This window comes from Pelmatolapia mariae, linkage group LG3_W (assembly GCF_036321145.2).
Source record: "Pelmatolapia mariae isolate MD_Pm_ZW linkage group LG3_W, Pm_UMD_F_2, whole genome shotgun sequence".
Classification (NCBI taxonomy): Eukaryota; Metazoa; Chordata; class Actinopteri; order Cichliformes; family Cichlidae; genus Pelmatolapia; species Pelmatolapia mariae.
The window spans coordinates 48,402,373-48,427,163 of NC_086229.1; the positions used below are offsets into that span (position 1 = coordinate 48,402,373).

General features: G+C 37.6%; 1 protein-coding gene across 1 annotated transcript; it reads left to right on the top strand.

Annotated features, from left to right (window-relative positions):
- LOC134624535 (GRB2-associated-binding protein 1-like) lies at positions 1-24,791 on the top strand. The gene is made up of 13 exons (XM_063469533.1): positions 1-626; positions 11,191-11,319; positions 12,340-12,505; positions 13,443-13,635; positions 15,232-15,911; positions 18,099-18,181; positions 18,316-18,425; positions 19,217-19,506; positions 19,864-19,935; positions 21,202-21,298; positions 21,764-21,893; positions 22,178-22,312; positions 22,606-24,791. The coding sequence occupies exons 1-13, from the start codon at positions 552-554 to the stop codon at positions 22,789-22,791; spliced, it is 2,346 nt and encodes a 781-aa protein (XP_063325603.1). The 5' UTR covers positions 1-551; the 3' UTR covers positions 22,792-24,791.

The window sequence follows — 24,791 nt, forward strand, 5'->3', positions numbered from 1 at the left end:
AAAAAGCGAGAGAGTGAGAGAAAGGAGGGAGGAGGGAGGGAAGAGTGACTGCTGGGAAGTTGAAGGTTTCTCAAAAGGAGGTGTGACTCAGGCGTCGATGGGTGAACAGAAGCTCTTCCATGTGTGGATAGAAACTGCTCAACTGATTTATTACAGCAGGATTTTACTTAAAAACAGACTGGAAACCTTAACTTATTAAAAGTCTGATTGACAAGTGGAAGCCTGACCTGCACATGTACAGATCAACTGACTGGATCTCAGACTGGTGTGAAGCTTGGATGCCTTGTTTACCGATTTAAAGCCAAATCAGCTGATCTCGAATCTGGTTGGAACTATTCATTGTTAACAAAAAAGAAGACTTACTGAAAGGATTAATTAACCTATGTGACATTTGATTGGTCAAATGTACTTGACTGTTGGAAATTCATGGTGATCAACTAAATGGTTGCCTGCTTTGACACATTATTAGCATCCTGATCAAATGAGGTCCATCTGATTGATTAACTGATAATTAAAGAAGCGCTGCTGGAGCCATTTTTGTTGGCATCGGGATGAGCGGAGCAGGGGACGTAGTGTGTGAAGGGTGGCTGAGAAAGTCACCCCCAGAGAAAAAACTGAGGCGCTATGTGAGTATTTTATTTGAATTTGAAACATTTTTAAAAAATGAAACACACAAAAAAACTGTGCATATGTTCTGTTTATATATATGACTCATCTTTGTGATGTCCAGTGTGGATATATAAAGTATCCTAAAGCTGTACAAAGATTTGTAATCAGGAGTACAACTGCAGAAGTATTACCAACTGTTCATGGAGGTTTGTCTCTGTAGCATTTAATTAAGTTTAAAGATTCGTCTCAGTTTCATCAGTGTTTACACAGTGAGTCATTTCCTACAGTTACACACTCTTGATTATAAAACAATAAAAAACATCCATCCTAACACAGCTGTCAACTAGACAGGAAGCAACACTGTAATGCTACTTGACTTTGTACTACCACATTATAAAATACAGAGAATTTGTAATTCTACAAAACTGTCTATGGTTTACACCATCCTTCGCATTAAGACAGCTGAGATAGGCTCCATCACCACCATGACCGTGAACTGGATCTGCAGTTAAGAAAATAAATGAATGGATGAATTTATATTTCTAAAAAATGAGAATTCACACATTATTTATTTGACCCCATTCAGAATACAGCTAATACACAAGCTAAATCTAGAGAAAAGGAAAAACAGCTCGATTGTATACTATATTTTTAGCACAGCTACAATATTTTTACTACAGTTAGCATATTAGCGTGCAAGCTAGCTGTTTGTTTATTTCAGTAAACATGCAGACTTTTAATTAGAGCTAGCACAGCAGTCAATATCCTTAAAGTGAAATCTGTAGCTGTCTTGTATTTGAATTATATTGTAAGTCAATTTATTTGTGAGTCCTTTCTCTATGAATTCATGTAAAATGCATACATTTTTACATGAATAAAGCCAAAAATGTTCATCATTAATCCCATTATCTTTGAAAAAACAAAAACAAAGATGTGACACAGATAAATACCAGCCACTGGTATTAATAAAGTTTATTTAAAACAGATAAAACTCAGTCAACAAGGCTGATCTTTAGCTGATATATTAGTCCTACAAACTAACTGTTATACAACTTGTCATTAGAAACATAACTAACTTAAAGATGAGCTACAAAATTGCTGCAATGTAACTTGTAATCTGATAAACATGTAAAATGAACAAAGTGTACAGTTCTAGCTGCTGTCAAAAGGAACAACTGTTTCCAGTTACATGTAAGCCACAAAAATGTTATTTAGCATTTTTCAAATCCCAAACCTGACAACCTGGCACTGTGCCTGTAATGAATACCAGAGACTTGGACCAGTTTGTTTTTTTCCTGTATTCTCCTTCACTATGTAGAATAAGTGGAAGGATGGATTCATGAATTCATACAAGTTGGTGTGTCCAGTTGCACCACTGGCTTCCAGTAAAGAAGCAGCTTAGGCAGTTAGGATCACATGCATGCACCACATATTTGGCATGCCTTACCAGTGAGCTGAGCTAATCTCATCTCTCCTTTCCATATTTCCCCTTGATGTTTTATTCTTTCCATTTCTAAAAAAATGTTTGGTGTGCCTCTCTCTGTGTTTCTCTTTCATTCTTGTGCTCTCTCTTCCTCTCCTATTATCACATGCTTTCCTTTCCTCCTGCCCCCACTCTCTCTCTCTCTGTCTTTGTGTGTGTGCACGGAAAGTGAAGGATTAAAAAAATAGGTCAGAAGAAAAAGTGATAGGAAGTGAAGCTGCCTTCAATACCAGAACTGCTCAGGGAAAGCTGAACAATTTCCAGATTTGAACCAGCAACTTTTTACGTGAGAACACGGGCCCTCTAAAGAAATAGCTGAAACAGAGCATCACCAAAAGGCCGGCGAAAAGCACAGAGAAACTGTGCCAGCACTAATTAGGCAGACTTCAATTTAATTCTTCTTAGCTGACATCAGTAGACCCATCGCAGCAGGGAACGTTTTTTAGGAGGGAACAATCAGATTTCAAAGAAAGTGGAGTGCTGGAGTTGCACTTTCTTACTGCTTGTTTAAAATGAAGGAGACCGTGCAAATCCACTGGAATCAAAGAAGAAGAGCTGGAGGAAAAGGGAAAAGAAGACAAGAGACGAAGACGCAGAGAGGCGAGACGGCAAGAAAAAGAAAGTTGCTCCAAACAGACAGACCATTGTTGAATCTGTGTATATATTCAGTCATGATGGTATATACAATGAAATGTGTGCATAGACGCGCTGCATGGCCAGCTGTGCCTCTAATATCAACACACTCACACTTAAGCACACAAACACACACAGTCCCCTATAATGGCAGAAGCAGACAGTTTGTGTGTGTGTGTTCATGTATAGTGTGTAAAGTTCATGGAGTGTACTTCGTCACACACTCCCTGCTCTGTTGAAAGCTGTGTGTGCGTTATGTAATAAACCAATTACACTCAGCTATGCCTGGTTGGAAGATGAGGGCCTCCCTGAAGATTTAGAAGATTTGAAAACACACGAACACACACACACACACACACAAACAAACACACACTCTGGAAGCAAACCAGGGATAATGATGAGGTAAATTTTGAAACCTTGAGTACAATAACACATGTTTTACACATACACACACACAGAAGGTCAAACACAGTTGAAGAAAGAGTTGGCTCTGCAGAGGCCCTCTCTTGGATATATATCACAGTGTGGATACCTCCAAAAGTCCTGCTCTCCATCAGAGCAATGGTGCTCTACAGACAAGTTCAAAACCTAGCCTTGAAAAGGTTTGAATGAAGAGCTCTGATTTCATGCGTCCCAGCACCACAGATGCTCGAACACCACTCAGCAGCACCCACAGAGTTGAACGTTACTTAGCCACAGCCTGTAAAGTGTGTAGCATTTATGGCACTCGGTAGGATAATGGGATACAATGATCTATCTAATTTGCTGGTGTGAATGGCTCTTATATTTGACATTTATTCCACTCCATTATGCGGTTGCATCCGATTAATGCACAGCTGGATGCTACAAGATCAGTCAGCCATGGTGCACCTGAAATGTTACATTTCACCTCGAGAGCCCTAGAGTTATTCATGATTTCAGTTTTCCAAGTTGAAAAACTCTTAACCTATGACTTAAATGAAATACAGCAAAGCCACATAAAAAAGCTAATTCTGTTTCACTCTAATTTGGGTCCTATACCTAACATTTGTTCAGTGTATGAAACTTTAGGCTTTAAATGGGCAAAGGAGGAACTGTTTTATTTGGAAGCAGATCTGAATCACTGTGTTTACAGCTGTGAGATGGGGCGTTGACCTTAGCTGAGGACATGCTCTCCGGGGCAATTCTAATTTCTTTCTTTTCTCCTTGTTGGTTCTGCTAGTAATATTGAGATCTGGGAATGACATGGGCAGTGATGGGAATAACGGCGTTACAAGTAACGGCGTTACCAATGGCGTCACTTTTTTCAGTAACAAGTAATCTAACTAATTACTATTTCTGTCGTTACAACCAGTGTTGGTCAAGTTACTTGAAAAAAGTAATCAGTAACTAATTACTGATTACTTTTCAGCCCAGTTCTACTTTTTCTGCATAATCCATCATACAAAATGTAATCAAATGGATAAGTCTCTTTTTAAAACTTGTTTTATTAGTTTTAATCTTTTAACTTTGTGCATCAAGCAAAAATTTAATTATATGCAACATTCTCTGACTGTAAGAAATTTGTTTAACATTAAAACCTATCTGCACATTCCAGCACATAAAATATATTTTTTTTGTGTGTTTACACTCACTCTTTCAAATAGATGCAAGTGAAACACAGCAGAAAATAAATAAAATCAAAGACTAGCGGTCCTGTTGCTCTGTTTTCACCTGTACAGCAGGAGTGGGGTAGGCGGAGGTTTGTCCTGGTGCAGGTGTGCCGCAGCGGTCAGTGGAAGAATCTGCGAGTTTCTCTGTGATTTTCCCATTACGTCGTAGCGCACTCAGATTACAGCCCATCTCTGGTTACAACGCCGTTGCCGTTACTAACAAGAAAATGCGGTACGGTCTCGTTACTATTTGTCAACAAACAGACGGTTGAAGCAGTGTTCAGCTTACCGCATCTTATATCAGTTGCATGGAAGTAGCTGTAAGTAATCTGGGCGCTACAGCTTTAACCCTTTAAGACCTACCATAGAACCAAGTCCGCCAGAGCTTATATTATATTTTTACATGCTGTAGTGCCAATTTTGGGAGCATTTCAAGATGATATACATCAATACAACCATTACAGCCCAAATTTTAATAATATGTATGCATTAAGTGCATAGTAATTACATAAATTGCAAAAAAGTGCAATAAACTACAAAAAAATTGAAAATTGTTTTTGTTTTTTTAACATATATTTCTAGTTAGAGAAATTTAAGAGGCTTATCCCTCAAAACTGTAAATACAAAAAAGTTGCACAAACTAGTTTCCCACCACAGGAAATTTATTTGAAGTGTCTTCATAGTTTTACTTTTGAAATACACCAATTTTTATATACTGCAGGAAAAACGAAAATAAATATTATAGTGCAAATTTGCAAAAAAGCAGCATATGCATCAAAATAAACTATTTCCAGCAGTGCAATTTGAGTTCTAAGCATCCCAGAAACGACACAGAAAGTCATAAAGTCAAAGATAACTTTTAAAAACACCAGTATAGGCTCTGAGGCCCTGACAGTAAAAAAAACTACATTTCCGCGAAAATGACGTCACTTCCGGTTTCGGGCAGGTAATGGCGGACATGCGAAAGTTCGCGCTGACGTCTATTCCAAGTAGGAAGTGTTATGAACAGCTGATCGGATCGGCAAAGCGTGTTTCTGGAATATTATGTTTTTGTTGCTGCAAGCGCTTTTTATGCAGTTTTTGCAAAGCTATATGTGGAAGAAAACTGTGACCTAGGACAAGCTGATGGCATAAGATGTAAGTACAACTTCTCCGGTTTCATATGCAAAAAAAATTATTGCGCTAGCTTACGTGGTTGCAGTGATACAGGGATTTAAAAATAGATACGCAAATTGTAGCGGGGGCGCTACGCTCGGCTCTAAAGGGTTAAGCAGCTGCATGTGCTCTCGCAGACGGCAATCACTTTCTGGCTGACGATTTATTTTTGGCATAAGAAGTGTAGCTAGGGGGCAAAACAATCGCATGAGTGCTGCTGTTTGGCTGAGGAAGAATAAAGTAGTCGTGGTAAGCCAATCACATGACCACTTCAAGATGACAAAGCAACAAGGTGATATATACCAGTTTTTAAATTGTGTTGATAGGCCACGTAAAACCAGAGTCATGATAAACAATATATACGTTTTTTCCTGAATAGTTTCATCACGTTTACTGTCTGAGGACAGCGCTAGCAAGCACTCTCTGCCTATGACCAAAACAAAACAAAAAACAGCCCTTTTGTGTTGGTGGAAAAATGCACCATGTCGACCAATCAAAAATGATATGGCAACATGACATTTGGTTGTTTAGGAAGAGGGAGAAGTTTTAGGAGTGACGGTGAGAGAGAGAGAGAGAGAGAGAAAGAAAGACAGCAGAAAAAAAGAGAGCGAGTCTTAAGATGTGAGAGATTTGTGACGTTTAGCGTGTTTGGAGTGTGTAGTTCATGTGTTGTCTTGTGTAGTTAGTGTGTAGTGTTGTGGATAGTTTTGTGTCGTGTGTCAGAACAATGAGGCAACTGCTGTCTCCAGGTAGAAAACAGGAGTGATACACCTGCTGCTGTCAGACCTGCAGGTATCAGGCTGTGATGTTCTCCTTTATAGTGGACAGAAATTATATTTTTTTGGAGTGGCACAAATAATTTGTGTGGCATCTTATTGCATGCAGAACACCTGATTGTTATGTAAATAGTGTGAAATGGTTATTTAAAAAAAGGGTAAAAGGTAAATGGCTGCAAATAACTTTGCTGTTTGCAAAACTTGTGCATATAATTTTAAAATTGACAATTTATATTTGCATTTAAAGTTATGAAATATGATTCATTAAACATGTTTGTGGTTGTTACAGTAAAAAATATAACATTTTCTACTCTGATTTTATGTTTTTTGTCTGATTTTAGATCAATTGTGTTAATACAGTATATCAAAATGAAAACATGACTGTAAATTCAGACACGTGAGGTTGTGCTGAAAAGGAAGATACCAAACAAAGCAAAGTAAATAGTGTTTAAAGGTAAAATGTGGAGGGAAAATCAAAAGTAGTTAAAAATGGCCAATTATACCCTGGACCCCAGAGGGTTAAACATTTTTTTAAAGTAACGTAATAGTTACTTTTCAAGTAATTAATTATTTTTAGAATCTTGTAATTCAGTTACTAACTCAGTTACTTTTTTGAAGAATTAATTACTTTTTCAAAGTAACTTGCCCAACACTGGACATGGGTGACAAGTGCCACTAAAAAACGAAGCCAATGAGTGACGAAAAGGACCACACTGAAATACAGTTAAGGCATATTTATCTGGATTAGAAAGCAAACATAAACAGGAAAATTACCCCCAAATTATCTCTTGTAATGTTTTCTTTGCAATCTAAGCTTTAACTTCTTCCCAGCGTGACGCTCCAAAGACCATCTGATGAAATTCTGAACAACTAATAGAATGAAGTTGCTATTGGTCAAAGTCATTGATCCATCCTGGTACCTACTGTTTCACTTCCATAACACAAAATAATCTTATTTCATCATATCTTGAAATGAACTGTTTACCCCCAAACATCAAATTCAAATACTTTCAGAGACAATTTGTCTAAATCTGCCAGTCAAAAGAAACTTGAAGCTTCCTAACATTGCATCATAGAAAGGGACAGTGCATGAAAGCGGGGCCACCAGTCCTGTTACACGAATCATAAGCCAGGACCTCTATTAGTGGGTTGTAGATGTACACTTTCTTCTGTACAGTCATACAGTTAAAATGTGCAGTTCAGGAGAAAGAAAACATTTCCTTCATGAAACTGTTCTCTAGAAGTTTTGTAAAATATATTTTTGAGGAACTGGGTCTGATTTGTGGTAAGAAGTGTTGCTGCTGATGTTTTACATGTAATTTAGTTCTATTATATTTAAAAGAAAGCAGACATCTCCAAAATTGGGCAAATGACACCAAGCTAGATAGATTTTAAAAAAGGACGCAAATTTGATTCCATTTAAAGCCTCTAAAATCTATGAAGGAAACTGAGGAGCCTAGCTTCTTAGCCATATTCATTTACAGCCATGTTTAAAATATTATTCATCTAATTTTTGTTTACGTTGAAATAAAGCATTTTAGAATAATTTAGTCAGGTTTTTTTTTTCAGTTTTTCATAAATGAAACTGTCTGCAAGTGACTGCAAACAAACTGAAAGTGTTTTAAAGTCACATGTTTGCAGTTATGAGAGCTCAGCACTAAAAGGAATGAGAAGATTAGGGATTACAGATGAGAAGATGAGGAACTGAACAGCATGAATATTGTTATTCAGGTCTGGTGTTAATTTTGGCTTGGAGACAGGATGGAGGAAGTGTTATTTTAGATCCATTGTGCCCTTTTCCTGCTGAGGTCAAAGGTCAATGAAAGAAACCAAATGAAAGGAGAGGAGGAAAGAAGCTGTTAAAGGAAAAGAGGTTATCTTTATTACTTTAGGTGGATATAAGGCCGCTGCATGGGAGCTGTGGGTGATAGAGAGGAAATGCACAGTGCACAGTGGACATAGGCAGCAAACACAGATCAAAGGTAATGCTATAAATGTTTCAGAATAAATGTTGTCCATAGAGGTTACACTTGGGATCTTAAATATAGGAACAAAAGTATAAACTGGCACAAAGAATATCAGTAATTGTTTGCTAGTGTGTCTAAGCTGTTCTGACCACTGTCTTGGTGATGATAGTAAAGTAGAAGTACAGCTCCAAATAAATAAAATATGTGAGGAAATGTATAATCAGTTGCCATTGTGCTTAAAATTTGATCTTTTTCATCAGATCAGCAACTAAGAGGACGATGAATGGACTGTCCAAATTGTGAAATCAGCAAATGTGGAAAGTAATCTATGTGAGTGAAGAACAGATGTTTCAGACTGCTCTAAATGTTGGTCTTAGACATGTTACTTTCCTACTCTTGGCCTTAGTATAGTAGCCTTAGCATAGTAGCATGCATCCCTAATATGGTCATCTTAGCCACACAGCTGGGACTGTGAGCAAAAAGTCCCGCCCACCGCCATTCAAGCTTTTTTTTTCTTCTGGTCAGCAGCCAATCTGAAGAAAGTTGGCTTAAAGATGAAGGGATAAATAAGAATTGTTTTGAGCTTGGAACCATGCAAACCTACTCTAGAGTACAAGAATAAAAAATAATAATTTAGAAATGAGCACGATAGATTTCCTTTTATTAAGAAGAAAAAAATCTCATATTTGTAAAACCTTACAAAGACATGGAGACAGTCTTATCTCTTGTACTGTGGAACAGAAGAAAGCAAAATGAATGATGCCCTAGACCTGTCACTGCGTGGCAGGCATGATGTGGGGTAAATCAAAGTTCAGCTGACCCAGTGGATGCAAGAAAAAAGAGGGTGTTTGTAGGCATACACAAATACAAGGATATACTAGAGCAATAAGTAAGTAGAAATGCATGTTGACAAACAACCTGCTGACTTTTCCAACCTTCAAAAAAGGACCATTACTACGGGACATCAAATTGTCAGTGAGTCAAGGCAGTAATACCAAAGGAAAACCTTTATTCATTTCTGTGATGTCAGGAGACTGTGAAAAAAAAAACAAAGCAAAATTAAAAAAGAAAACAGTATTTCACAAACTGGAATAAGAATAGTATTTTTTATACTTTGGTATCTGATTATTGAGAGTCACATCTTTAAAATAAAACAAAACACCAAACACACATTTTTGGCCACTGAAAAAAATTCATGAATATGAAGACAATAATGAAGTGAGTTTTTTCTTCTAATTAAGATATTGTTTTAAATAAAAAGCCTAAAGAAATACAATAACTTGGTAGGCAAAATAAGTTATCAACTTGTATAACAAAACCATAGACTGTACATAAAAAATAAATGGGTTCTCTAACAAGACTTCAAAAGTGCTCAGGACCACCTGACAAAATTGAAGGCCAATGATGATCATAATTTACAAGCCTAACATCTTTTTTTTTATTTTTTCAGAACCACATGAAACTAATGATCAAGTGTTTATTAAGGGTCGTAAATCACAGTATTTTACTATAATTATATTATTTAATATATTAATTATTTTAAATTAAAAACATAAAGAAACCCAATGAATCAGTACATAAAATCAAGTCCAAACTGAACACCAATTTAGTTTGACAAACAAACATTTCCGTAAAATGTTGAACTAAATCTGGTTTGCATGTCAGGTTGTAAAAGAAGTACTTAGTGCATAATAACAACATTAAAATTTGACTATCTTTTTATCCCTTTAAAACTAGTGTGTTGCTTAATCCGGTTGCTCCATCATGACTTATTCTAGTAATAGCCTGTGTTACCAGGCACTTAAAAAGGATTTTGCAGGCCATGCTGGTGATCCAGTCCGCTGCAGCTTGTTCCTGTTACTTTAATTAGAAAGAATCAAAAAGTATTTTCATACTAGTTCTGCCATGTTGCTGCTTTTATCTCCCCAGCACCCAGCAGATCATCAAACAGATCGAGGGAGACAGTGAATAAACACATGCTCATACTGCCATCTCCCACCGGCATTTCCTGTTCAGCTATTTCCTTTTCCTGTCTGGGTTTGAAGAAAAAAAGGGTGAAATGTGTTTTGCCATTCATTACTGTGCGCTTTGATCAGACAAGCACACAAACACATAAACTCGCCCGCTGAGGCTCAGGCCCGAGGAGTCCATTTTATTTTGTTGAGAAATAGTTCATGAGGATCAGAAAGGATGGATTTAGCTTGTCGGACCAACACAAAAACATACACACACACACATACTGTATTCAACCTTGTAAACAGAAGCATAAAACTTGTTCCTGTGTTTTAAATGGTATTTGTTCAACCTTTGTAAGAAAAATCTCAGGTTTCTTTAAACTGAAAACCTGAGCTCTGAAAGTGAAACTGTGCATGCACGTGTCCACGTACTGTTATGAAATTTAAATCCTTATTTATGCTCTGCTTCACACCTTTAAAAAAATATCATGACTTCTCTTTCACACTCTGCCTACACACTAATGGCACAAACACACACACGCACTGGTTGTGAGTCATGTCTGAAGTATGAGATGTCTTCCTGTGGATCATTTGTTGGAGATAGACCCTACCTGTAATGCCCAACACCTGATGCCAAACGACCGGAGACAAGTGTCAAACATTTAGCAGTTCAGTGGACGTAGGCGTGTGTGCGATGTTTAGTTAACATTCAAATTCACTGAAGTGTAAAACTTAGGACATGGAGGAAGACAACAGTATTGCGTTTAAAGAGTTTGTGTAACGGAAGAAGGACAGAAAAAAAACAAACTTCATATAATCAATAACCCGCTCAGGAAGAAGACTGAAGTTCAAAGTCCAAAGTAAAAGTCTCAAAAAGATCTCAGCAGTTGGCACACAGGGGTTGAGTGCTTGCATCTTGTCCTGAGATTATTTTTACACATAAAAACTTTTTTTTAGTAATAAATCTTTTACTCTCTCTAGGCCTGGAAGAGGCGCTGGTTTGTGCTGCGAAGCGGTCGACTGAGCGGAGAGCCGGACGTTCTGCAATACTACAAGAACCCGCATTCCCGTCGGCCAATCAGGAGCATCAATCTGAATCTGTGCGAACAGGTGAGATGACAGATATATTACTATCTCACCTAATGTTGTATTTATGTTTTTAAACATTTTTTTTTTAAAATATGATCTTATTTGCAAAATAAAGAGAGAGTGTGGCAACACAGATTGTGGTAATAAAATCAGTTCCTGAATTTTCTTCATGAGAAAAGAGAAAGTAACTCTTATTTCAACTTTGATCTTCTTTTCAAGTTTCTTTCTTTGAGCAGTGCAAGACTTGTAGCACAGAACTACTAATTATTAGATTACACCGAATCACTTACACACTGTGAGTGTCGCAACACTAACATTGGTTTGGTAATAATAAAAAAAAAAAAAAGTGATATAGCATGTGTAGAGTTCAAACTGACTGAAGATTGTGTTGGCATGGCCACACATGTCTTGTGTGCAGCATAAAATGTGATTTATCTAAGGTGGTTTCTGCTGAATGACCTTCCTTTGACACATCGGAACATTGCAGTAAAGTCGAACTTTGATAGTCTGTCCACAGGGGACGAATTCTTGGCGCACAACCTTGAGATTGTCAGAAAATAGATCATTGTCGTGTTCCTGACCTGGTGCAATCAATTCAGGTCTGGACATTGGGGACACTTTGATTAAAAACTGCTGTTGGGCCAGTGATCATTAGCATAACGGTTGAATTACTTTTACACGACTGTGATATTTTCTTTCTGGGAAAGTTTGAAATCACAAATCCGCATGCCTGAGTGTCTTCTAAGATGCAATCCAAACATAGCATGTGTGTGGGGACTCGACGGCCCATAGGGGAAGGTAGACCAAATTTAAATTAGGTATGATTTTTCACTTTTTGAGAGACACGGGGAACTTTATGATCACATCTCATAAGTGTTTTTTTTTTCTTTCAGACTCTTTTTGTTTGTTAGATGCCAATTGAATCTGTGTATATTATGTACATAGATACTCAACTATGTAAACACTTACACTTAATAAATCCTAAGGGTTGCTTGACTGTTTGACAGTAACAAGTCTGCTCCATTTCTGCCTCTCCGTCAGGTGGATGCTGGCCTTTCTTTCACAAAAAAGGAGCTAGAGAGCAGCTTTGTTTTTGACCTCAGGACAGAAGAGAGGATCTGGTACTTGGTGGCCGAGTCTGAAGAGGACATGAACCGCTGGGTGACATCCATCTGCCTGCTCTGTGGCTTCAACCCTACTGATGATGGTATGCTAGATATCCAATTATTAGACAAGTGAAAAATGCTCCATGTACCTTTCTTGTTTTGCATTTGAAGTGGATGTTTGCCTGCGTGGGCTGTGGTTGAGTCAGTGTGAAAAGTAGGAGGAGGAGAGAACATGCATAAAGAAAAATAGACAAGTATGCCTTCACGATTGTGGCTGCCATTGACTCAGACCTGTACAGCGATACATTTAAACAATATAAATATTATGATATTGTTATGTATAGCAGCTTTCCCTTGTACATTTGAACTTTGTGTTCACACGTGAAATGGATCCTTTGAGTTAAACACTCTTATTTGTGTTTATAATACATGGATGTTTCATCAGAGGTTTCATATTCTGAATAAATTTGATATAACAAATATAAATTTGATTGATTTGATTTTTTGATATAAATTTGATATGATACAATGCAACAAATCAGTTATTTTTTTCCATATGTTTACTGTAAAATCAATGGTTTCTTTGTAATTAACATAGATCTCTTTAGGATTAAAGTTATAGAAAAAAACATGTAAAAGAGCTTCTGTAAATTCACACATAAAGTAAGTCACCGCTTTACTAAACATCTATTGTAATGCAATCAAACACAGTAATGCCAATATAGTTTTTGCATCATCAATACTGCACCACACTGCAGTTTATTAAGGTTTTCCAATGTTTTGTTCAGATAATCAACAAAATGTATGTTAATATATAACATATAAATAATAAATATATTGGTAACATTTCAATAAAATGCACTTCAGTACAACAGGAAGAATAACAAACTGCTGGTAAAATATGCATTAAAAGTATTGAAGTGGCGTGCCTAATAAACTGACATGACAAATACAGGCTGAGCTTTGGGATCTTTAAACAGATTGTCTATAAGGTTTTTAATTCCTGAATTAGCTGATTTATTTTCTTTCATTGTACAGTTCCAGAAAGACCTCTTGTCTCCTCCTCCACCTCTGCAACATCTATGACCCCAGTCAGTCACACCACCACCATCTCTACCATGACAGGGTTAGTCCCACCACCATATGACCCGGTGAGTGTGCGGCACATGGAGCCTGACCGGAATTCAGAGGAGGATTACCTGTGGTTATCACAATGCCAGAGTCACATCAGGTAAATAAATGAACACAAAGATACAATAAGACAAAAAAAAGCCTAGTCATTAATGTCTTAAAGCTCATTTTCCCAGCTTAGTCTTAGACCAAACATTTTTTCTATGAGGCTCAGGGTTAATCCATGCCTGGCAAACTCTACATCTCGATTAAGATAGATTAAGTTACTATAGGTTACGGCCAGATTTTTTTTTTCACCTAAGTCTAAATGATTGCCAACTACTTAGTAAAGGTTATCTGGTGAATTTGTCTGTAAACAATTTAATTCTCTTTTAAGGATAGTTTTAAAATATCGTAGGAAGATATTTTTCTGAAGATTTAACTTTAATTAAATAAGCAAACATGTCATAGATGGAATATCTCCAACATGTAGTGGATGGAAAAACCGAGATACAGAACACTTGAAACAAACCTGATGGATATTGTATATATAGTATATTGTATGTATACAATTACAATATTGTTAGGGTTTTCTAACTAGACATCATGAATGTATGAGGGGACATGATTGTGCAATTGAGGGCCATTGCTCACGAAATAACTTGTCAATAACTGAGTAAAAAATTCCCAGCTTTATCATCCTTTTCTACTTCAGTGCATTAGCACCATAATCTACAAGTTGATCTTCCATTCAGTATCACTTGAAACTCACGATCGAGACACTAAACTCATCAGGAAACTACTGAAGGTCATAGATTAAGGGATCTTATGGCCATTTTCCCAAAGATTTCTATGCACCCAGAAGTCTTTTTGCATTAATTAAGTTATTTAACTTTGAAGGTATACTCAGACTTCCTAATGTGTTAATAAATCCTGTTGTTAGCAATATCATTTAAGGTAACAGAGCAGCGAATTAACTTTAGATGTCTTCTGAAGCCTTTTTTTGCTAAAATTTTAACCTCATAGAAAGATTTGCGGTTTCTGTAAAAACTGAGTTAAAATGCCAAAATTTGTCCAGAATCTATACTTAAACTCTAACAAAACTAATAAAAACACAATGATAGAAAACAGAATTATAAAAGACACCCTGTCAGATCTGCAAGCTTTGTTTAATATATCTAGTTAGTTTATGCTTTAGTCATATTATTGCTCAAAACAAAATCCTAAAAATGCAAAAAACTTTTCCACTCGGACTCCAGTTCCACTCCAGTTCAGACTAAAGAGAAACAGCTGAAGATAAATCAGCTAAACTACCAGAGTTACAGGTTCAGACGTGTTGACTCTAAGAAAGGGGATTTGAGATTTATCTTGGATCACACCCACGGAAAAAGGTTGACTTCATGAAACTTCATGGGAGAGTTCCTCAGAACAGCACAATAAAACCTATTTTCCTCCTCAGTTGGGAAATTTTTGATCTTTCCAGACACGTTTAGTTGTTGAGGTTTGAACCCAAAGCCTTGAGTTGACTATGATGGGAAAATTCAACAGTAATTTTTTTTTCTAAATTAATGCAAAGAAGACCTTTCTATTTTATTCGTCTTTATTTTTGACCAAAATAAACAGATAAACTATACAACTTCATAAGGAAAAAAGGAGAAAAAAATAAACTGTTTTTATTTAAGTCTTTTTGTGGATATCTCTCTCTTTCTTTTTGTAGGGCTCCTTTAGGGTCATCCACATCTCTTGAAACTGACTACAATGACAACCTCTACCCGCCTCCCTCTGCAACCTCCTCCTCTTCTTCTTCTTCTTCCTCTCCTTCCCTCCTCCCCAGCAGCCTTCCAAATCCATCCTACTCCTCTTCCTCCTCTTCTTCTGGCTTTAGAGTGGTCCCTTGGACAGTCACTGCAATGTCGAGCCCTCTCAGCCAGTCTTTAGATGCCAGCACAACCCCTGACTCCCAGAATCGAGCTGGCAGACCCCGCTGTCACCCCTCTCCGCATCCCAGAAAGCACTCCCTGGATTTTCACCTTCGTCCAGTAGCAATACCTCTCAGTGATAACGTGCACTCCAATGTGCATCCAAGCACACACTCATCCACCACTAGTGCTTACCAGATCCCACGTCCAGTATGCACTTCACAACCGCCTCCCCCTCGCCGCCCATCTTCTACTCCTAGTGTGGACTCCCTAACCCAAGCAGAGCTTCATGCCTCCACCCCAACTCCTCCTCCGCGCCCACCAAAACCTCCTGGCATTGCAGCCCAAGGAGAAAGCTCAAAGCTTGCCACACTCCCCCGAACTGCCTCAGAGCCAGAGAGGAGGGATGAGAGTGTGGATGGAGGAGGACACCTGCCAAGGAGCAACACCGTCACTACACCAGGATGCATGCATACAAGTAAGGAGACAATACTGTCCTGACATTGATAATTCAAACAAATAATCCTTCAGATTTCAATGCCAAAACCAACATTTCATTCATTTGATTTTTTATTTTTCACACATTCAACAAATCAGATATAGGAAGTTCTTTAAGGAACCTTTGAGATGCCAGTTGATGCATTTTGATTAACATCAATACAAACAACACCTGAATATGAATAAGCATAATGTGCAAATAACAGACAAGAAGATGTTTCTGTCTGTCTGCAATCTGAGTCCCACTGAGCTGTCAGTTTGAGCTGGCATTGATTACACATGGGTACCTAGTCTTTGTAGAGAGCCAAAGACAGACAAAATGAACCTGGTAGTTTTCATGCGAACATTTTTTTTCTTCAGTCTTATACAGTGACCAGCAGAAGTCTTGATCTAGTTATCTCTTATCTGGTATCCACATGTTCGGGCTATAACAATAGCTCTAAAAATGTGGTTATTGTCAAAACAAGTCGAATTCTGGCTGGTGTGTTCCATGCTGCATTTGGATTCAACCAGGCTAGCTGTTTTTGACATTTTATAGTCCTTGTGCTAAGCCAATCTATAAGTTCTAGCTGTAGAACTTCAGCTAAATCAATGCCAGTGTAAGGCATTGATTTAGCTGCCAAAATGCTTTACCATGTGTACCATGTTTAGTGGATATTAATCAGTTGTATGTAACTTAGGCCGCAATTTAAAGCAGGGTAGGTTTTACACAGCAGGTTCATTAAGGTTTTATTGCTGCTGCAGGAAACTTGTGACGTAAAAGAGACTTTATGAATCTGGAGACTGACAGCGTTGGATGGTAATTCTCAGTTGGTTCTTCAGATCTTTTTGTTTAAATTGCCATTATGCAAACTTGTAATGATCCAGGTTTCATTATGTTTTATTGTAGCTGACTTTTAAAACTAAACAGTTTTAAAATGTGTTGCTCTAAACAAAGTTACTGTGATGTCACTTCTGGATTTGCTGGCTCTCACTTTGAAGACTTTTGGTGTTTTGAAACCTGATATGAGGAGTGAGATGTAGATATGACTGAAACCCTACGGAAGACTGCACGTTTGTGATCTCATGCTTTTTTTTTCATCAGTTGAACATAAATTTAATGCTGTATTCAGAGAGATAGAGATAGACCTCCCTTAATTCAACAAACAAGTCAGGCTGTTTTACGACTAATTGCCCTGCTAGTTATTAAAAATAACGCAGCTTTAATGCACGTCACTGGATTCATTTTTCAAACCAGAAGACAATGTTCTTGTTCTTCATGAATTTTATTCAGATAGCATTTTTTTCTACACTTCTAAAAAACCAACCAATAACATTTTTACAATTTTACGTTTGTCATTAATTTAAAGTGTCAGATTCGGAGTAATAATCCCACAAAAGGTGCAAACTAATGCAAACTGGTTCACATGAAAACACCTTCTGGTACCAGCTGTGCCTACTTAGTAATATTCAGAGACAAGTTCATGCACATTAATGTTGTACTCAGTTCAATGCTAAATCTTTTTAGGAGGCTGCAATCACTGTTTGCCATCAGATTTTTAAACCTCGTACCTGAGGGAGATTATCCAGAGCTAAGAAGCTTTGTTGTGCAGAGCTAGCAGTTCTGAGGGATTACATCGTCACAGCTGAAACTGTTTGTGCATGATTGCTCCATAATTTGATTCATTAATCAGACGTGAACTTTGCCCAACAACAGCACAAGGAGATTTCTTTTCTTTTGTTTTTTTTTAGCCACATTTCTCTTTCCAGTTCTATGAAGTTTCCAACATAAAGAAACAGCTGCTTTCAAGTATATCTAAGATAGATTCATGCAAGCTCAGACTTGTTATTTCATGCATGTGGTTGTCCTACCTTCTTAGATTACCTGCCATGCGTATTCAGTTTCACATTTGGTCAAACCCACTGTACAAATACTGTTTGTGTAAATGCGTGTCAGCAGAAGTCTACGATCTGCAAAGGTATACAAGTAGTTGGCAGTTTACTAGAAGAGCTTTGCCATTGGAAAGAAAATCACTTTCACTTTCACATCTGTAGACAAAAAACAAACAAACAAACAAAAAAAAGAAGCAAGAAACAAATAAATAGAAAGCCAAAACAAGTTTGTCTGTTATCACTGAACAGAGGATTGAGCTACTCATGGATTTTGTCTCTATACTTTCTGTTTCAGGTAGCGACTCTTTTTACATCCCTCGGTCTTTGTCTGACAGAGCAAGCATGTTTGAGTTCAGTGAGAGCTTCAACAGCTATTTTGTAAGTTGAAACCTCCGAAATAAAATAAATGTTAACTTTGAACGACTATTCTGTCTTTTATCTCATTCTGTTTTATCACGGATTTATAATTTTACAATGAAAATCACTTGCATTCTTGATCTGTTCTTTCTCAGTTTAACAAAGGCATGGTCCCTCTGGGTAGTGTCTGTTCTGAAGATGATGATGTGGATGAAAATTACGTTCCCATGAGCGCTGCCACCTCTGAGCCACCGGTTGCACCCAGGTCTGTAAGAATTACGACATGTAAAATAAAGATTTATTTCTTAAAATCAGCCTCTCAAATTGTCATCTGCACGATGAAGCTGTTTTAGCTCCTGTCTTTTTAAGATCCCACTTCGTGAAATCCCACTTTCTTCTAATAGGCTGCCCCTTACTTTGTAGTACTCAAGTGGATGAATTGGCCAAATCTGGCACATTTACATAGTTCATGAGCCCTTAGTAGACTATCAATCAAAGACGCACAGACACACAAACAACTTAATGTGAAAAAAAAAATACTGGTAGGACAATATTTCAAAAACATCTTTGTTATTGTGCTGAAGAGCTATCAAATGAAGATGAACACAGTTGAAGGTGCAAGGAGTTGATGTAACTTTTATTTAACAAAGCAAGTCATAATGACTGCATTCATATTTCTAAAAACAAATAAAAGCCTCCCAAGCAAACACACACCTGAAAAAACACACACCTGCTGATAAAACACTAACCCCTGGTGGTGGCTTGACATCAGTCAAAATTTTCAGAGAGTTGTTACAAAAGGCACCTTTAATCTTTGGACTAAAACACAAGTTAACATTACCTCACATGTAAGGAACTACTTATAACTATTAGTAACTACTTCCCTCACATGTGCTGTACCAATGTAATGTGACGTGACAATAAATTTGATTGATTTGATAAACCTAATGACAGCCAATGCTGTGATGAAAAGAACATCTGGGACATTTGAAACCCTCTGAAGGGAATTTACAATTCAGTAACGTTAATTTCTGATTAATTCTATTCTTCTTCCAGAGTGCCTCCACCCACAGACCCCTCTGCCCAGCTCCAAGAAGGCAACTATGTCCCTATGACCCCTCTGACATCTTCATTGCCTACACACCCCACCACTGTCATGACTGACATGGCATCTCTCGGGAGGCAGGTGCCTCCCCCTGCGCACATGGGTTTCCGTAACTCCGCCCTGACTCCCCTTGCTCCTCTCACTCCGCCGCTCAGGAGAAATACCATGAACACTTCTGCTGGAGGCGAACAAGAAGCCGTGCCCCCTCCGATCCACCGCAACCTGAAACCACAACGGAGAGGTTAGCGGAAACTTAGTGGGAAATTAAGTTTTGTGTTATATTTAGTATCATTCTACTGCGAGAGCTGGAAGCTGTAACAGAGCCTTGATGTAAAAAAAAGAAAAAAAAGAAAAAAAGAAAAACTCCTTACGTTGAATTAAATAATGTTCCCTTTAAAATATTTTGTATTTTCAAGCATTTTAGTGATTTGTAAAATTCACCTAAATAACCACAAGCATATTTCTAAGGACATGAACTAAAGTTTAAAAACCAGATTCTGTCTGTTCATAGTAAGCATTAATGTAGCATTAGCTGAGTTGCTGTTGCAGCACTGACTGGTAAATGCCATCTGTTTTGCGGTGTTGCGTGTCTCTGCAGGGGTTTGTGCCAATCAGCCGGTGGACAGAAATGAGAGCCAGACTCCTGAGGAGCCGACAAATAAAACAAGAGGTACAAACTATGACACACATTTACATCAACACTTAGTTTTGTCTTGATATTTAAGACAATATTAAAATGATATGGCTGAATAATGCATCCACTGAAGCAAGTAAATGCAGTAAAACATCTGAACCTTAGAAGCCATGAAAAACACTGGTGAAAGGGGCTTTCCATCAGAGCTTCTTGTAATTACTTCCCACTTCATGATTCCTCTTTTTGCTTTTACTCAGCTTGTCTTGTTCTGTAAAATCACATTTTGTTGTTTGTGCTGACAACAGATTTTTTTCTTTTAAACTGTGGTTTGAAGACAATACACCCACTTATAAAATGAAACAGTTTTCAAACTTCGACCCTAAACTTTCTGTTCCTGAAACACTTGGCTGTTTCTCCTCTGTGGTGACTCCCCCCCCCCCCCCCCCCCCCCCATATCTGTCATTTCATTTTGTTTTAATTATTTACCTGCTCCCACTTTGCTCAGCAGGCCTGCACTACAAGAGCACGACAGCCACACACACACACACAGCAACACGAACCAGCTGCTGCTTATAGAAACGTTCACATTAAATTTTAAAATCTTCACAGTCAGGAAACTGTTTCTGGACACGCAAGGAAAAATCCCCCACCTGATTTTACTTCCTATAAAAACTTTATTCTGTTTTTAATTACAATAATAAACATTAAAAGCCAACATTAAAAGTATTACAAGGATGCTTTGGCACCATTTACAGTTTTTAGTTGTTTTTAAAGAGTGGTTTGTCCAGATAAAAGCAACATTTCTGTCAACTTCATATATGTGACTGCTGGCTGGGTCACACATTAGATGGCAATCTGTCTTTGTTTTTTTTTTTCTCAGCCTGCAGGACTGCGTCAGCCTGCTTTCAGTCCATCAATACAGCAATAAAACAATGAAGTACACGTTTTCACTCAAATCACCCAAATTCAACAGCTGAACTGAAAAAAAGGGGTTTGAAATGATTCAGCAACTGAGGAAGACTATGAAATTATTTAGAAAATCAGACCTCAGGTCTTACTTTTTTATGTTAAACTGTGAAATATTTCAAACTCGAAGCTTAAAGCAAACAATGCAATGCTCTTTTTCTTTTTTACTGCTGACTAAACAGCTCTAATCACAGATATAAAACAAGGACAAATGGAAATACAGTTTTCTTGTTCTCATATCCTGAAAACAAGCAGCCCCTCTTTGAACTAAACCTTACATTATTTCAAACTGTAATAAGTAAAGCCACCCTTTTTTCCCCATCTTTTGTCACCCAGTAAAACCAGCTCCTCTAGACATCTCTTCAGTGCAGCAGGACTGGCAGGAAGTCCCCCCTCCAGTGCGCTCGCCTGTAACACGGACCTTCACCCGTGGGTATGTTTGTTTGCGTGACATGATCACTTTTACTGCAAGGTCAACAGAAAACTACAGAACACAAAAAATTTACTGCCTGGAACGCTTTCAGAGTAAGAGAGAGGAAGGATGTGTTAATAGCTGGGCAGCAATCTACTGCCACCCTGTGGTGCATAAGGGTTACTACAAGGACTTTTAGATAATATTACAACAGCAAGATGTCATAATTTAAGTTAATAAAAGAAGAATGGAGTAGAATCAGTAGATATGAATACTAATTAACAGTAAGTAGTTACTCTGTAGTAAAAACTACAAAGTAAAAGTTTTCTTTACTCAGCCATCAATAGAATAAATATTGATTGATTTGTCTGACCAACAATCTATAAGTCAGCAAAATTGAGATGAAGTTTTGCTTTAAAAGCAAAAACTACCTAATCTTAAATCATCATGTAAGATTCATTTTATATTTATGTGTTTGTGTGACAGACCCTCGAGTCGTCGGACGGTCACGCTGAGCTCTGCTCACAGCTCTTCACCATCCTCTGATTCCGATGACCCGGATGACAGCTATGTTGCAATGATGACCTCTAGCCTCAGTTTCAGCGCCGGCGAGCAGGTAAAACACACACATCTCCCCTGTTTTGTTCCATTTTTTCACAATGTTTCAACTATTCTTGCTTTCTTTTTCCCCATTTATTCTTCTTCATCTGTTATTCTTCCTATATTGAAAACATTTGGCTCATGTTTTGTTATTTGGGGCTTTGTTTCCCTTCTTTCTTTGAAATATATTCTAATACCTGATTGTGAGTACCTTCCATCTCTCTATCATTTCTTAACATTTTTTTCTTTTTTCTAGATTTCATAACTCCTTTACTAAACTCTCTACGTTACCGTTTACAGTCTCTGAGACTTATGATGCACCGGGCTTCAGAGGGCGGAGTCAGCAGCCCTTTGTTACGACGAGCCAGAGATGACAAGCAGGTGGAGTACCTGGACCTTGACCTCCACACTGGACAATCAACACCAAGCAGACAGGTAAACCATCTCTTGCTGTTTCACTCTGTCATTCCACACGAGTCATAACATTCAATTAAATGTGCTTTTATTTCTTTTACTGTTATACTATATAGCATATGCATTATTTAATTAATAATTTGTCATCAGAGATATAAATAATACATTTTGACTGTGATAATTTTGTCTGACCACCAGAGGGCACCAATGGACTACTTTCTTTTTTCCCAGTAAATAATCTAAAAAAAATCCCCAAAAAACCCAAACTCCCAAAAATCATATAAATCTTTCTCAATGTGTGTCTGTGCAACCAGAAACGCTGCACTGGAGAAGGTTTAACCGGGGGCAGTGAGCACGCTGGAGACGGCGAGGATCAAGCACGAGGCCAGCGTACACGTGTGGACTATGCAGTGGTGGACCCCAAAAGGACCAAGGCCCTGAGGAGCACGCGAGAAGCACGGCATGCCGGGAGGATGTCTACGGAGAAGAATAAATTATGAAAAAGGCGCAAACACACACTAAAACAGTGTCACAGTTCAAAACATGCTTCTTATCCAGGAAAAGAATAAATATAACTGCAATCCATAGGTGGACAAAGTGACTGATGGACTATGTTATAATCTTAGAATCATTACGTTAATATTAAGTATCTACTTAAGAAAGTATTTACATCCTCAGACTGTTTGGCAGATCTGTTAAAATGAGCTTGGGGCATGCAGGAACCATCTACAGCCCAGTATATCAGCTGATATACATCCCACTGGTAAATATCTTATAGGGCTCATATTTAAGTTTCAGCACAGCTAGAAGCCACTTTGTAAACCCAGCTCCTCCTTTTCATGCTCTGTCATAGATAATCAATATAAAATCTGTGGTGACAGATACCCGTTCTCATTTCTACTGTGGGTCACTGCTGATAGAAGTAATTTAAATTAAATTAAAGTGGCCCTTTCATTGGGGATAAATAGTAAACTATGGGTTAAATATATTTTTAATACATATTTATGGCATCAGGATGATGTACATCATGTTGAACTTTCAAAATGTTACCACAATCTGGCTTTCTAAAGTGTTTTTAATACATTTGGACAATAAAAGAAGCAGATTATATCTGAGAGGATTAAGAGTGGGGGGAAAAAGCTTTCTGAGTAAAAGTGCGTCTTAGGTAAAATGTTTGCCCACGCATAGCGTACATTTCTTCTTCAGGGCCATAAAGAATATATTAAAGACATTTTGACTAAAGGAGGGCATTAAATTAGACACATTTTCCTCTTTTTTTCTCTTTGATATGTTTTTCTTTTTGTAGCATCAGATGCACACTACCCATCAGGCTTTAAATACACAACAGATTACTCTGGATTTTTTTTTTTTTAACAAAGGTATGTTATTGATGTGAATGCCTTGATTGGCAGGTCTTGCAGTTAGTCATACAAAGCTGTTGTCATTAAAACATGAATATCAGATAGTTTAGCTAAGTTATTATATAAAATGTACAGTAGTTTATAGTAACAGTTCTTTTTTTTTGTTTCCTCTCCACACTACAAAACCACACCACACTACCACATTTTATAGTTATTTTATATAAAATGGAAAATTTTCCTTGGTTATTAAAACCTTCAAATTCCCAGAAAAGCAAAGTTAAATTTGCAGAAATAAAGGACATGACCCTGTTCTCTAAGATGACTTTCAATGACAGCGTAGAAACCCTTGGAAAAAGCAAATATTCTTGGAATGCAAAACCTGGTCTGTTGAAGGTGCCAGGTTTTAGAGTTCAAATCACCTGCAGGCATTTGAAGATAAAAAATCTAAAAATAGAAATGTATGTTAAGCAACACAATGTCATATTAATGTTCGCACATATGCCAGGATGAGCTGTCAAAGGATGGTGATGATTCGACACAAAACTGCCCCTTTCAAAACCACAGGTTGACATGTCAGAGTTTTTGGAAAGCCCGTTTTTGCTGAATGGAAAACACCACACTTTGAATAGAAGGCAGGGTAATGAGGAAATGCAGTCTTACTCAGATCCTACATAAGCAAAAAAGAATATAACAGCTGCTTATCTAGAGCACTGGAACTTCTTCACCTACTTGTATTCAAAACAGGTGACAACATTACTTCTTTCTCCAGGGTAGTTTTTGCTGCACCATAATAAAAGTAAGGTTTCAGTTTTGATTTAAATCTACTGAGAAAGACTGTTTGACTTGTTTTGTGCTGTGATATTTTTTTAAGCCAAAAATCTCTGGTGACTTTAATTTTGTATGTCTATGTTAAGTTTCCCTAACGACATGCATTAGTTAGATCTGCTCCTCGGAGGGAGTGATAAACGTGGCGGGAAGTTTGTGTTTTCCTTGTGACTAACACACAGGTATTGTCCAGTGTATTCATCATCGCAATGTGAAGCCTTCTGTCAGATCCTGTCTGTCCAGATGATGGATATAATCTGTTAATGCTGAATTATGTGATCGTAGTAAGAATGGAATAAACACTATACATCACT